Raw genomic sequence first — 16,367 nt, 5'->3', positions numbered from 1 at the left:
TGGCTGTTAGGTGTTATCAGGTGTTGTCAAGATGGATGAACACAAAAAAATAGAATTCGTCAATTACTTAAAGTCTAATAAATGACATAAAATATGCCATTTGAATTATTCATAATGAGAAAACCCCTCAATATATGCACCTCTTGCAGCTGAGTACCCTGGCCACTAGTTAGAGCCTCAATAGAGATACGTGTCATCCTCCCTGCTCTTACATTTCTTTTTTAGTCAGCTGCCCCCTGCTGGTTGTTTTGCTTTGCTTGTCCTAATCTGCTAGCAAAGCGGTCATCTATGTTCAGTTTTGTTTTCTTTATTTTGTTATTTCTTTCTTTATTTTTTTGTTATTTTTTTCTTCAGTAATTTTAGGTCAATGATTGCCGGGATACTGAAAGATCGGGCTGCACGAAACTTGGTGGGCATCTAGTTGCGTCCTTATTCACCTCGAGCTTGTTGTCTAAACTCTACTTCCTGTCGTTGTTCCAGCCAGTGTTCAGCCTAACCTGTTTATAATTCTGTTGGTAGTTTATGAATTGGCATTTAGAATTTGATTTATTCAGATCATCAATCAAAAACTATTATTTCATATTTTATCATGTGACATTATTTTAAGTGAACACATTTTCCAGCAGTGAATCATATAACAATATAGAAACTGGCTGACTTTTTTTGCGGTTGTGCTTGTGAGAGGAAGTGGGTTGTGTTTTGTTCTTATGTCTTATGTCTGTGTACAAGTGTCAGGACCATTTCCTGTAAGGGTCATTGACCTGTCACACGCAGCTTATGTGAATGTGTTGACAGATCAAGTGAAGTGAAGTCTTATCAAGATATATTGGTTTGTGTTTTTTGTAAAGACGCACATTGTATTTGTTGCTTGTAGATTTGTAGTGACAGGGTTCATTCATTAATTCATTGATGAGTAATTCAGTGACCAGATGTCATGGAGCCCAGTTTACAATGTCTGCTATTCTGTGAGTATTTGTTATATACAAACGTTTCGTGTGTGTGTGTGTGTGTGTGTGTGTGTGTGTGTGTGTGTGTGTGTGTGTGATGTGTAATTTCTACAGTCTAATGGTTATGAAATGATAGATATGGCTGACTTGTCTGATAAGTGGAGAGTTAAAAGTAACAAGTATCTGGCCTGTCTTGTTGTTACTTAATATTGAAAGCCATCATTTTTCAACAAATCCAGTTGACTGAATGCTGTAACCTTTAACTGATATATTCAGTTGTATTTTCATGAACATGGTGTGGTATGGATTTAATTTGTAACTTAGCCAGTGACATGCTAATTGACACGTAGCAGTAGTAGCCCTGGTCACAATACCTCACCTGGTCCCCTTCCTCTTTGTTTTAGGTCTTTGGTTTCACTTCTACCCAGCTTGTACTCAAAGTGAGTAAATGTACTGTGCTGTGTACTACTGAATAATAATCTCTACACATACTGGTACAAGATGATGCATTTCTACGACACGGTTTACTCTTATGATATCGATGGGACACATTGAGTTAGTGGGCTACTGTGTTACAGGAATGATTCTAAATTTATTTTCAATTTTATTTTTTCCGTCTAGACCAGTATGCACAAAACCATAGTGTGACCTTGTTTCAATAAAAAGAGCTGATGATAAACCTGTTGCCCCTCACATGTAATATGGACAGTGGCAACAATGGAGACAGGAAGTGGGTTTTCAAATGAAACTGTGTGCCCCTTTATGAACACACACACACACACACACACACACACACACACACACACACACACATGTAGCACTGTTTAGCAATGCTTGAAGTATACATGCAATAGGTTACTTTTATGTATTGAAATGAACCTGCATCACACTGTCAGACTGTTTTAAATACCTTAACATTAGGCGTTATTGGGGGTGAAGCACAGGCAAAGCACTGCTACTTTGGCATAGAGATTGTCCTAGCTGCGGCGAGTGAGAGTACTGATGTTTTGTGTGATATCTCTGCAATTAAGTGAATAATTTCATAAAACGGTGGTGTGTTCCTTTAACTTTTAAATGTTGTTTTTGATGTTATGGTTTATGCTGTTTTATATTATGCTATAGTGTTATACAATAAATGCTCACTTTCCACAGTGCTGCAACAAGCTAGCCTAACAGCTGAGCCACAGAATCCTGTGTTCAACGGTGAGACCGTCAAATTGACCTGCTTGGTGAAGTATTACATTGGCTGGAGATACAAGTGGTTCAAAAGGAACACCGGTGTCGAGCTGAGGCCCTCAGGGCGGTACAGCCAACGTGAGAACGTTTTCACCATCAGGGGAGTGGCTGGAGAGGACAGCGGCCTCTACTGGTGTCAGGGGGAAAGCAACACGGGCTCCCTGCAGTCACACATAAGCAATGCTGTGCAGCTAGCAGTGACTGGTGCGTATGCTGTATACTGTGGTTCATTTCTGTCATTCCCTAAACTGATGCCTTCTGTCTGAAATAAGTAAAATAAGCGAAAAGGAGAAAGAGGGAGGAAGAGAGCTGTGAGCTAATTTTGAAACATCTATTTGTGTTTTCCTATCTATCCATTTATGCATACATACCTGTATTGCATTGATGGAATATATTCTGCCCAACATGAGAACTATGTGCAGTAGTGATTCATAGTGTGACCACCACTCATCGCTACACACAACATGAAATATGTTGTTCTTTCTACTAAAAACCAACACATTCATGACAATAGTTGTGGTATATTGTGATATACATATAAAAAGTGCTCCTGATTCAAACATAATAGGAGGTTCAATGGCTGAATCTCAATGCACCCCCCCCCCCAGGGTCTAAGCCCTGAAGACATCCTCATGAAGACTCAACCGATATCTGTTGATAAGTGATTGAGTTTGAGAGGCTGTAAGGGTTCAGCATGCTAATAACAAGGATGGGACATCAGATGCATGTTCGAGAATCATGATTACTAATTGATCAGTCTGTACATTGTGTTTGCAGCCCTGCCCAGAGCTACACTGACTGTACAGCCTCAGCCTCCCGTGTTCACTGGAGAGACGGTCACTCTGAAGTGTGTGATAGAGTCTCTCAGTGGCTGGACATATGAGTGGTATATGGGGCCGAGCACAAACCAGGTGTTTCAATCTGAGGGAAACTCATTCATCATCAGTGGGTTCAAGGAGTCTCATGCAGGCCAGTGGTGGTGCAAGGGCCAGTGGAAACACAGACCTCTGTCTGTACACAGTAATACCATTCACCCGAGAGTGCAAGGTGAATAAACGGTATAAAATTATCATTTGTCTGTTTTATTTTGCGGCTTACATATCAAATCACATTTTAAAGTACCAGTAGTCTATCTTCTGTATTTCATTTCCATTGTGATCAAATTATGTATTAAATAAACCTTAATATTGTACTCGTGCAGATCTCCATATCTTTGATGTCTTTATCTCTCTTATTCTTTCTGGCCAGCCCTGCCTGCATCTACTGTTGTTCTGCAGCATCCACAGAGTCTGTTCTACATTGGAGACATTGTGTCTCTGAGATGTGACATCGCTGACTACACAGACTGGGGTCGGTATTACTGGTACAGGGACTGCAGTTTGATTCCCAACATGACCACTAAGGCCATCACTGTCGCTCTCCTTGACCACGTTGAACAGTTCCTGTTTACGTGTGAGGGAGAGAGGAACAGCAGACCAAAGAGGTCTCAACTCAGCGCAGCCATAGAGATCATTGCATTAGGTGAGTAAATAAAGCCTGTTACGTCAAAATCATTGTACATTTTGCACACACAATTACCTAAATTATTTACTTAAGTGATCTATCATGCTTTTCGTCAATAAAATGTTTTTAGTTTTAAAATGTCACAAATGGTCCCTCCATGTTTGTCTCCATTGTCCTGCCTACAGCACAATCAGTTGAGAAAAAGAGCCTCATGACTCCGGCCCCACAACCAAGCAATAACATCACTAATGATGGCCAAGATGAATCACTAGGTAATTGACTTCTGTCTTTCTCTGGTAGACCTCAGAGGACCCTAATTTGAATTGAGTGAAAAGACATTTCTGCCTTTCTGCCCCCTACTCACGCCTAATCACTGTGTGTGTCTGTGTGTGTGTGTCTGTGTGTGTGTGTGTGTGTGTGTGTGTGTGTGTGTGTTCCAGCCTTTCAATCTGTATCCCGAATGGTTTGTTCCCTGCTGGTGGTCTCTCCATACCTGATTGTGACTGTTATATTGGTGGTTAAATGTCACAGATATCGAGGGGCAAACGACAGGCACTCAAACAGAAAACACGGAAGATTGAAGCCATCTGTCTGAAGCAGGGAACATTGAAAGATATGACATAAGGACAACATTACCAATCAGTGATTGATGAACAACAAATCAATGATGTATTTATGACATTATCAGTATCATAACCAATAGAAAACATGTCCCATATTGACCTGAAGACAACACAGTACATTGAAGACATGAAAACAATGCCTATTACATATGGGAAGCAGACGGCTCTAACTCAACCTCAGTGATTTATGCTATGCATGAAGCATTGCTTATTATCATTTTGGCATGACATTGTTTTTTATGTCATTTATTTGTACTGTACACATATCCAAATATGGATATTAATCATTATATCTGGGATGACAGAACAGCTACTTCTGTATGTTCCTCATCTGTGCCCTCAAATATTCTCTTCCGTCTGAAGATGAACCGACATGAGGGTATCAGTGAATATGATCAAATGTAGTCAATATTTATTGAAACATGTATTATAATAATCTACAGAATATCAGACATCTTGTAAAAATAAATGAAAATAAAAATGTTGCAGTATTTCTTCTGTCAATAATATGTGAGATAATTAGCTGCCACCTTCAACAGTGAAGTACTGGTGTGGTGTTTTTAAATGATACTGGCATATTACAAATGTACTAAATGTACTGTGAACAGCACATTTTTCTCTTGATTTTATTTTTATGAACACCCAAACCTACTGTATTCGGCGATTTTATCCCATCAATAAACACACAATCAACTTGACAAGACATAGTCTGCATATGGCGTCCTTTCGGAGAATACTATTTCTTTAAAATACACATACTGTATAGAACATATTTATCAATTTACAGTAAGTCTCAAAATAATGTATCATTTACAACAGTGCTCAATTGGCATTGCTGAGATGTTTTGCAAGTCCTGAGTCCTTGGTAGCAGGTATGGAACTTTATGCAAATAGGTCCAGTGTCATATAAGAGGGAAACAAAAGTAGCATTACATCTAAAGTAACAATATACATAATACATTTCACACTACATTCAGAATTCATCATTCACATGCCTCAACATTCACATATACTCATTTGTGAAGTGACCTCTTCTCACCTCTCCCTCCCTCTCTTGTTCTCCAAGTTAGACATATTCCTCAGCTGTCAGAGTGTCAGAGGGAACCATATCTTCATATCCATCCTCATCATCTAGAGAACAGGATGAAAGTTTGGAGGGTTGACATCATTCTTTTGAAACATGCTTTCCTTTTGTGAATTTTTCACTGTTGGGTTGACAGTATGCAAGAATTCCACAAAAATACACACTAGTATCTTCAACACATGCCTGTTACAGTAGTTGATGTATTTTTGTTGAATACATTATTGGCTATTGCCTGCATTGCATTTGCAAAACTGCATAAAGCACCAACAAAAAAACATAGGTGTTTGGAAGAGTAACTTGTTTTACCTTCTTGAGAGCTGTTGGATGATTTAATTGTTTCATAGACATCTGTTGAACCTGTCTCAGATAAAAATGAATCAGAAAAATAAGTCCCTACTGTATAAGCAAGAGAGAGAGGGGCATACAGGGACATTAAGCTTTGACCTTTGACCTCCATAGTCTATTCATCATAATTCATATGCCACACATTCCACAACTATCAAATATTAATATCTTCATAAGCATATCCCTTCTCTACATCTACAGAAGAAGACAGAAGTTAGGAGTATTGTCATCATCATTCTTTTCATGTGTTCCATTTGCAAGATTTTCCCTGTCAAATCGATGACTGGTGTATACAGAGGCTTGTATTCACCACATATACATACCAGGTTTATTACAAATAATCCCTTTATATGTATATGTATTCTTCCATTCAGCTGGTTATAGCCTTAATTGTTTTTGCATTACTACACCAATAAATAAAACATTGATGTTTAGCTGAACAATTTGTTCTACCTTCTTGAGAGTCGTTGGATGATTTCATTGTTTCATTGATGTCTGTAGCACATGCCGCAGATAAAAAATATACTACTGTTTAGTGTAGTAAGACTAAAGGAGACATAGAATGGAAAACATTCTGTAGTGTGCTATCATGAACATGAGGCATGGTTGTGCCCTCCTTCATATGAAAATCTTGAACTTGGGCGAATTAGAACAAAGCCTGCTTGTGATGTCAGATATCACAAAGCCATTGAAGTTCAATTGTGGTTGTCAAAGAGAGCGCCGTATAGTCAAACGGACTATTTCAATACCCAGCCTAAATATAAGGTTTTAATTGGGCTTGTAAAATAGCAACTGCGGGTTTTTTTTTTCAATCAAAGTTGAATATATATATTCCAAACATCAGAGAACGCAGTGCAATACTCAGTTCATCCATTCTATGTCCCCTTTAACAAACGATCAATGTAAAATTAGATAAGTCAGAAAAGAAAAAAGAGTCAGATCAATCTGCTCAGATAACTCAATCCCATATAGCCTACTGAAGACTGTTCTGGGTATCAGATATTTTCATATGTTTCCAAAATGTGAACTTTAATTTAATTTACTTTTTATAAATGTAGGCTATATTTAATATAAACACACAGACCTTTCTGCAGTGGCTTGAACAGGGGTGTGATAGTTTCATAGATGTCTGTACTTCCTGTTGGAACGGACGGTTTGAAAATTGTTAAATTTGAAGGAAAAAACTATTTCTATGATGTTGCACACTAAACACATTTCACCATGGCAACTCCTTATCACATGATCTCAGTTTGCCGTAATTGATCTCAAATCCAAACTGTGCATTATCATAACACAGAGTGTAAAAAAGCCAGGCTTACTGTTCTGCAGAGGCATATACTCTGAGTGAGAACCTTCTCCTCCTGCAGACTGACTCTGGTCCTGGTCTGAACTCTGATTGGTCCTCTGGTACTGGTCTGAACTCTGATTGGTCCTCTGGTACTGGTCTGAACTCTGATTGGTCATTTGGTACTGCTGCTGCTGGTCTCTACAGGGACACAGATACCTCCCATAAGTTAACACTGGGATGCTGTATGAGTGATGAAGTGAAAAGAAATTCAGCAGATTTGTACTCACTGTGTTATAGTGGTCAAACATAGGCCTGCAATGAAACACAAACAAAACTCTAAACTGTGGAAGTGGATGAAATAGTTAGTGTAAAGTAATCAGGGTGTACAAGAGGTGTTTAGATTAGTTTACTCGACAGGAATTAAATAGTTGCAGGCAACATAGTTGTTGTGTCTTGCGTACCTGTGAGATATTTGGAGCGATGCAGCCGGAAGACTACAAAGGAGAAGAACATTCCCACCACCACTCCCACAGCTACCAGGAGGAAGGATCCAGAATCTGACGAAGAAGTGCAGCAGTCATCCAAATCTGTGTGTGTGTGTGTGTGTGTGTGCGTGCGTGCGTGCGTGCGTGCGTGCGTGCGTGCGTGTGTGCGCGTGCGTGTGTGCGTGTGTGCGTGCGTGCGTGTGTGCGTGCGTGTAAAACCCCAAGTTGGTCTGGGGAGATTTGTAATTTGTAATTATTGACACATGTAAGTCACATGTCTATCTATCTATCTATCTAATAACTAAGAAAAACAACTAAAACAAAAAATTGAATTTGTTATGGCAAAACTATTGCTGCATTTAGAGAGAGAGAGAGAGAGGTGAATTGCATTACTTGACTCCTGTCCTGGATGAGTGTCCACAGACACTGTAGGTGTTTGTAGACCTGTAGGTACAGAATGACAAGTAAACCAATGACACTATCAGCAATTGAGACAGTATGCAGGAAACAGATGCTGTATAATATTACCATATTACTTTGATCCAGCATGATGAGTTTATTGACACTGTCAACTTTCCAACACTTGATTAAGGAATCATTGCATTCCAATTCATTGGGTTTTTATTAAAAATGTGCAAAGCAAACTTGCTTGCTTGCTTGCGATCTATGCTTGTGACAGTCACACCATATGGTTGAAATTTGTGAAAATGGAATGGAATATGAATGGCACAATGCTCTGCATTTTCATATAAAACGCATTTTGTCTGTACAGACTGTACTACATATCATATCATATCAACGACCCAAGTGCAGATATAGATCTTGGTAAAGTTTGCTAAGATGATGAAACCTAAAGGATTCAGTCAAATTAAGAAAATTGATGAATAAATTAAGACTCAAAATAGGATTTATGTTTGAAAGGTTCTGCACCAGTACTGTCTACCCATCTCAGAGTCACTGAGTCACACACACACACACACACACACACACACACACACACACACAGAGACACACACACATTCACACACAAAGAGAGACACTGGAAAGAGAGAGAGAGAGAGAGAGAGAGAGAGAGAGAGAGAGAGAGAGAGAGACTGTCTCACAAACATATACTGTACCTTTGACATCAAGCTTTATCTTCCTGCTTGGTTGTGATGATGTGGGTCTGTGTCTCCTCTCCCCCTGACACCAGTACTGGCCCTTATGAGACTCAGCAGCTCCTCTGATGGTGAAGGTGTTTCCCTCAGACACTGGGGTTGTGCTGGACTCCTTATACCACTTATATGTCCAGCCACTGAGAGACTCTATCACACACTTCAGAGTGACCGTCTCTCCAGTGAACACAGGACTCTGGGGCTCTACAGTCAGTGTAGCCAAAGGCAGTGCTGCAGAGGAACACATGGAGAGAATGAGGAGACAAGGAAGATGAATGTAAACTGCTCTGTTTAGATGATGTTGGACCTTCGTCATATAGTGGACATATCAATGTAATATTTTATTATATGCATGTATCAGTATATTATTCAGATTTGATACCTTGTTATATTATTTTCCTTTTTAGTTAGAGAAAACACTCATCACATTTGTTTGTTTGTAATGTACCTTCCACTGTGAGCTGAACAGTGTTGCTGCGATATGATGGTTTCCTGCTTCCATCTCTCACTCCATAGCACGCATACTCCCCTTGATCAGACACAGTGGCTCTGCTGATGGTGATGTAGCTATTTTTCTCAATACTTCTAAATGACCAGAGTTTATCCCATGCATATGTCCAACCAGTTGATGGCTGTATTTCACATGTCAGAGTGACTGTTTCTCCAGTGAACACAGGACTGGGTTGTACTGTTAGAGTAGGCACTGGAAAATCTGTGTTGTGTGACAAACATTATGGCAAATAAGTTCATGAATATAAGCTTTCAAGTAAATAGACCATGTACATTGTCATTATATATATTCACCTGTTGCATTGACAGAGACAGGAGTACTACGCTGGGAAGTCTTTGGCCGAGTTGCTCTATACCCTTCACATGTGTACTGGTATTGGCTGGCTCGACCAGGGAGGGAAATGGTGATGGATTGAGTTTCCCCAATATGAATGAAATATCCATCTTTGTACCAGTAATACTGCCACGTTGTGTACTCTGCTATATCACACCTCAGAGTGACTTCATCTCCAGGGTAGTATGGACCCTCAGGAGACTCTACAGTTACTGTAGCTGTGGGCAGAGCTGAGGATGGAAAGGCATAGAATCAGATGTATCTACTGATTGACTTCTACTGTGTAAGTCAAGGAACATTGAATATAAAGGGCCATATGACAGATCATCCTCATCATCATCATCATCACTCATACTTCTATCATGAACCTCTATGTATGATATTTCTCACATAATCAAAAGTTATAAGTTGCAAAGAGATCAAAGTATTTTTTTAATACCCTCCTCCTCTCATACACCTATACATAGATGCACACACTAGTTACCTTTGATATCAGTAGTTATTCTCCTGCTTGGTTGTGATGTTGTGGATCTGTCTCTCCTCTCCCCCTGACACCAGTACTGGCCCTTATGAGACTCAGCAGCTGCAGTGATGGGGTATGTGTTGGTATAAGTCTGAGAATGTGGGTTATTGTTCTTGTCTTTATACCACTTATACTTCCAGACACCCTCAGGCTCAATCTCACACTTCAGAGTGACTTCCTCTCCAGTGAACACAGGACTCTCTGGCTGCACACTCAGTGTAGGTGTAGGCAGGGCTGTGGAGATACACACAACACTGATTAACAGCACAGACATCACACGATAAAGAGAAGTTTTAACAGACCTTACTCTCAGTTTGTCTACAATTACCATCTGGCTGTATTCACCTGTGACACTGATAGAGACAGACACACTACTCTGGGAATTCCTCGGCCGAACGCTTCTACGTCCTTTGCATACGTATTGGCCAGCATAAACAGGAAGAGAGATGGTGATGGTGATGGTATTCCTGTTGGATATCTTCTTACTGTCTTTGTACCATTCATATTGATCCCAGTCTGTGTACTCGGCTATATAACAACCCAGAGTGACTTTCTCTCCAGCATAGAAGGGAGGATGAGGAGATGCTACAACTACTGCAGCTGTGGGGAGATCTGAGGAGGAAAATGACATGAAACACATCCAGGCACAGAATTAAAATTTGTATCTGACAGAAAAAGTGTCAAATGTGGTACAGCCTGTTTTCAAATGGTGATCATATATGAGATACTTACCTTTAACAGTAATATGGAGACTTTTACTCATCAGTGAAGACACAACTCTGCCTCTCTTCTCTCCCTGACACCAGTAATGACTCTCATCAGACTTGGCTGCTGCTGTGATGGTCAGTGTGCTGGTGTTAGACTGAGAGAGCTGATTACTGCTGGACCCTTTAAACCACTTATACGTCCAGTCACCCTCAGACTGTATCTCACACTTCAGAGTGACTTTCTCTCCAACACAAACAGGACTCTCTGGATCGATTTCCACTGTAGCAGTGGGCAGGGCTATGAGAATGTGAATACAAAGCAAAATCATCCCAGTGGCTGTTTCGTCAGTAATCCCTGTACTCATAAGGTGATCACACACACACACACACACACACACACACACACACACACCACACACACACACACACACACACACACACACACACACACACACACACACACACACACACACACACACACACACACCAATGTTCTCATTTAAGAGCAAATTATGGAGCAAAACGCAAAAATAACATAAATCTGTGCACCAACTCTACTCAATTTTATTTCATGTGTGACGAAACTTAACAGGGGTCATTCCATGTGATATCAACAGATGCCTCCCATCTTACTATTTTGAATTTGGATCATTATTTATTTTTATGTAAATAATGTCATTCTACCCAGCAAGTACTGTGTAAAAGGTTCCAGTGGTAGTTTCTGAGATTATGTGTCAGATAGGGTCAGACTGAAAACAGAGTGATTTTCACATCAGTTTGTTCTGAGCAAAACATTATTATTATGTTCCAGTGTTCCAAGGCCTCTCCTCTCAAATGGCAACCAATTAGAACAATTACAGTAGAACGGTTAATGATGTAGCTTTAAAAATGACATTGCCTTTATAAAATAGAAAAGCACTCAGAGAGTGCAGACCTCCGCCTGTATTGTTCCTCCTTGGTTGTCATATGAACCTAAACTATTCAGATCGTGGCCATACCATGCCATTGCAAAAAACATAACCGCCTCCTGAATCCAGACTGTATTATGGATCACTCCCAAAATGTATTAATTTCTTCCTTGGGTCATTTCTGATCTTCCCTGAAAATGTTATTGAAATCCATCCATCACTTTTTTAGTTATCTTGCCAACAAACAGACAGACAAAGACAGACAGAGAGACAGACAAACAGACAAACAGACAGACAGACAGAAAAACAAACCCAGATGAAAACAGAACCTCCTTGGTGGAGGTAATTACTTTATGGACAGTGGTGGCAATGAATACCGTCATCAATAACTTTTCACAACGGAACAAGTTAAATTGATATTGTTCCTTCTTTCGGTTACGATCCTCCAAAAATTGTGTTTGTTTTCATTTTCAGTGTGCATTCTTTGAACCATTTCTAATCCCTACCTCAGATATACAGACAGTACATATATATATATATATATATATATATATATATATATATATATATATATATATATATATGCTACATGTATATATATATTTTAACAATTGATGCAAGATGTTTTCATTTTCAGGGGATGTGTTAGCTTCAGTGGTATGTCTTCAAAGGTCTTGTCAAAGGTTTTGGAGTCATTTTGCCATTTTGCAATATCTTCACATTGAGCCTCATCATATAGTAGGCTATGATTTTTCTATATCATCAGGGTATATTGATTTTTACATTATTATGTTCATTGTGGAACAATTGATTAGAGATATAATAATGAATTTCCCCCTCTTTCTTTGCACTTGTTTTCTCTCTGTATATGGAAGGCACTGCATTAATCTCAAAAGCAACTCACTAACATGAATGAGTCTCACCTGCAACATGTCCAGAGTAGCAATACAGGCTCAGCACTAGAAGAGATAAACAGTGATCTTAATGCCATAGAAACACAGTTTAAGCACTTTAGCACAATTTGTAAAGAAACTTGTCTGTCCATGGACAAAGCCAAGTGCACTATTAGTCATACTGTATACAGCATCTCCTTCCCATAGTGTTTCAGTATATTGTTTGTTGATATTCATATATTTCTAACTCCAAATGCATTCTAGAGAGCATAAATAAAAGCAGTATACTATACATATAACGTATAAGTGAAATAATATCTGATTTTTTTGTAATTAATGTGCCACAGAAGATTTTAAAATGCATCTGCTTCACAAAGTATCATCAGTAGTGGTGTCGAGAACAGACTATCTTAACTAGAACATGAACTTGAATTTAACATTATTATTTCCCTTGCAGTGCTTGCCAACCAAACTTGTTAGAAACAGTCAGTATTTGTGTTGTATTTATTTTCCCCCGCACGTCCAGCCACTGGGCCTGACCGTCCACTCAGCAGCCTTATTTCTAACCACTAGGAAGTGCTGTTGTAATAAAACACTTCTGCAAAAGAGATCCAGTCGCCTTCATCAGGGACAGAGTAACAGTATTTACACAGCTCATCATCAATGTGGTATATGAATACACACAATCCATTCAAACTGTTCAGTTTAAACTGTCAATCAACATTGAAAAAAATCTAACAATTTGGGAAATCTAACAGAAAATAAGGACAGTGTTTTCTTTCACTCCACCTCTCTGGCTCTAGCAGTTCTGGCTAAAGTGTCACTGTAGTCATTTTATTTGTTTGAATTGACATATAATATAAGCTGGACTCTGTAGAGACAGTATTATAGATATAGTCATTACAGTTCAGTGTAGACAGGACAGTAGTGTTTCTGAGAAGCATTAAACAGCTAATACATGTAGCATTTGATTGTGAGACTTGTGGTTAAAACCATTCTTCCTGTCCTTGTATTTCAACTCTATTATTAGCACTAGGGCTTGTAATGCAGCTTTCAACATTAAGAGTTAGTGAAACGCAATCTTAATTCATACTTTACACATATTTACTTTACACCAAATATCATACAAAACAAAGAACAAACATAAACAAATAAAACAGAACAAACATAAACAAATAACAGAACAAACATAAAGTCCATTGAAGTCTTACTCATGAACACAAACACTGGTGAGGTTTCATACAAAGCCAGCAACATTGGTCATGCATTGGATTTAGCCCTGATGGAAAATGATACATTTCCTGCCATTGCATCTGCATGCAACGGACATGAACACATCAGATGCAAACACACACACATTCTCTTATCCTCCCATACAAGTCTGTTTTTGTGATCACTCTTCAGAGTATAATTGCTCATCCACATTAGCACTGAGATCACTGTCTAATTTATGTACACATTTTTACATCAATACGTCAGAACCCCAGTAAATCCCAGTACAGTAAGTAAAGTACAGTAAATCTGAGTACAGTAGGTTACTCACCAAATAGAGGCCATTTAGGAGTGAGTTCCATGGTGTGGGCTCATGTGACTACCTCAGTATGACTACCCTGCGTGAGAACATGTTCTATAAGACAATGACTTCACCACACAGGGGAGGGTAGAGGTCAGGTCTGTTCACACCTTTCATGACCAGAGTCGAGGGAGGAAACCACCGTTTCACAGACCCTGGCACAAAACACTATAAGCTGTGAAAAGCACAGTGCATAATGTCTACCACAATATAGCAATACAGTTATAACGTGTTCATATTCACAGAATATTAAATATTTAAGAGCTCTGGCTAACACTTCCTGCCTTCCATCAGTGGAAATTATGATTAAAAGGGGCCTGCATCTATTTGGTGTTCAATCTTCTTTTCTTTTTTTTTACTGTACACAAACACATAATTTCTCTGTCTTACACTAACATATGTATTGTTTAGTTTCAATTTAGTTTTCCTTTATTGTCTTTGTACATCTTTCACCATGTTCCTCAATCTGCAACTTTACAACAGATAGGTCTAAATCTTCTAATCAGATTGTAACAATTAACCAAATTACTCCTCTAATGTTGCTGAGATTTGAATAACTGAAGTGAATGACATTAACACAACAGAGTGGTTAAATGTGTGCCAGAAGTCAAATGCCATAAATTAGGTGAACCTGTTTTTGTCGGTTAAAGGTTCTGTTTCTTGTTGCCAATAACCAACAAGATTAGAGAGGGTTCCCGGTGATATCCCTTGGGCAATTCTCGATATTAATCCATATTCCAGAATCTGAAAATGAAACCTGGCACTTTCTAGGCTGATTTGACATGGAACTGCACTCTCATTCTAGCGTAATAATCAAGGAAAGTTGCAAACGTATGGGCGCAGTGATATCATGCAGCACCTGAAAATAGTCCCCATTTAGGCAACAAGCAGCAGTAGTGATATCACTGCATGCGCCCAAAGTACATTTGCAACTTTCCTAAATTATTACGCCAGAATGAGAGTGTAGTTCCATGTCAAATCAGCCTAGAAAATCGTCAGGTTTAATTTTCAGTTTGCCTTATTGCACTTTCTAACTCGAGAAGAGACAAGTTTCAAATGGGAAATTTTATTTAAAATCTTAGGGTGCCTCTCATGTAAAGTTTATACGTCCTCCCTCGCTCCTTGGGCCTCGATCCTCATTGATCTACATAAAGAAAGATAGACGAAGGGATAGGTTATCGTTGTTGCCGCCCCATCATTCTTTATGTAGATCAGTGAGGATCGAGGCCCGAGGAGCGAGGGAGGACGTATAAACTTTACATGAGAGGCACCTTTAGTCACATTTAAGCGTGATGCTATAGGCGAGATGCTAATGGTCTAATCTGATTCAATGATCTATGCTAGGCTGGAGCTAAAAGTTCAGACCCACAGAACGGCTGGATGAATGGGAAAAAGCTAAATATCAATTGTTTTGCTCGAGGGGAGGTGGAAAATGAGCTTAAGAGACTCACTCACTCACACTATATTGCTTAGGCCACATTACCCTCTCAGTAACAGGGGAGCTACACCAGACGCGTAACTGAAGCGTTCCGTTCGCGATGCGTAAAATCCATTTTAGAAGATGGGTCTATTTTTTTCGAATGTACGCGCCACTGTTGCGTCTGGTGTAGCTACTTCCATTGACTACAGTGATAATTAACTGCTGCGACCGGCTGCAACAACGCATCGCGAACGGAACGCTTCAGTTACGCTCCCCTGTAAGAGTGAAGCAGCAGGGTGCTAAAGTAGGCTACAGAATTCATCGGATCCTACTAGTATACTTTTCTGTATTCTGTGGGTGCCTCCCCTGCCCAGGAAGACTTCTGGCAAGATCTCTTGAGGTGTAACCCAAGAGGATGTGGGTTTGATCTTTTCTCCCCTGAGAAAAGCCACATTACAAAACCTCAACCTTTCTCTTCCTGTTTCGGTGCTGTGTTTTTGCCTGAAGCTTCTTTTCTTCTTTTTAACCAGATCTGGGTTAATCTCTGAAGTACTATAAACCAAAATCTGTTATCTTCAAAACCTTTTCAAGTAGATCATAGATGGATTCATGTCATTGATTTACAAGATCTACAAGATTTACAAGATCTGTTGACAAAACATTTATCATAGTCTTTATTCCAAACATATATACACACACACACACACACACACACACACACACACACACACACACACACACACACACACACACACACACACACACACACATACACACACACACACACACAATCACAATTCAGACAGATTTGCATTAATATTTTAATCAAGCTGC

At 39.3% G+C, this 16,367-nt stretch overlaps 1 protein-coding gene and 1 long non-coding RNA gene across 2 annotated transcripts; one reads left to right on the top strand and one right to left on the bottom strand.

Annotated features, from left to right (window-relative positions):
• The first annotated feature begins 773 nt into the window (after positions 1-773).
• si:ch211-163c2.2 (immunoglobulin superfamily member 1) lies at positions 774-4,916 on the top strand. The gene is made up of 7 exons (XM_062515809.1): positions 774-965; positions 1,352-1,387; positions 2,100-2,387; positions 2,961-3,230; positions 3,432-3,704; positions 3,872-3,958; positions 4,127-4,916. Exons 1-7 carry the CDS (start codon positions 935-937, stop codon positions 4,279-4,281), a joined length of 1,140 nt encoding a protein of 379 aa, XP_062371793.1. The 5' UTR covers positions 774-934; the 3' UTR covers positions 4,282-4,916.
• A 486-nt stretch (positions 4,917-5,402) lies between these two features.
• On the bottom strand, positions 5,403-7,118 carry LOC134059416 (uncharacterized). Its single transcript, XR_009935047.1, has 3 exons — positions 7,058-7,118; positions 5,700-5,750; positions 5,403-5,440 (listed from the first exon to the last, which is right to left on the bottom strand). It is a non-coding gene; the product is annotated as an uncharacterized LOC134059416 (long non-coding RNA).
• Positions 7,119-16,367: the final 9,249 nt, after the last annotated feature.

Source organism: Sardina pilchardus, chromosome 16 (assembly GCF_963854185.1).
Source record: "Sardina pilchardus chromosome 16, fSarPil1.1, whole genome shotgun sequence".
Lineage (NCBI taxonomy): Eukaryota > Metazoa > Chordata > Actinopteri > Clupeiformes > Clupeidae > Sardina > Sardina pilchardus.
Note: the sequence above shows the minus strand (reverse complement) of the source record. Positions and strands in the feature narration are given on the sequence as shown.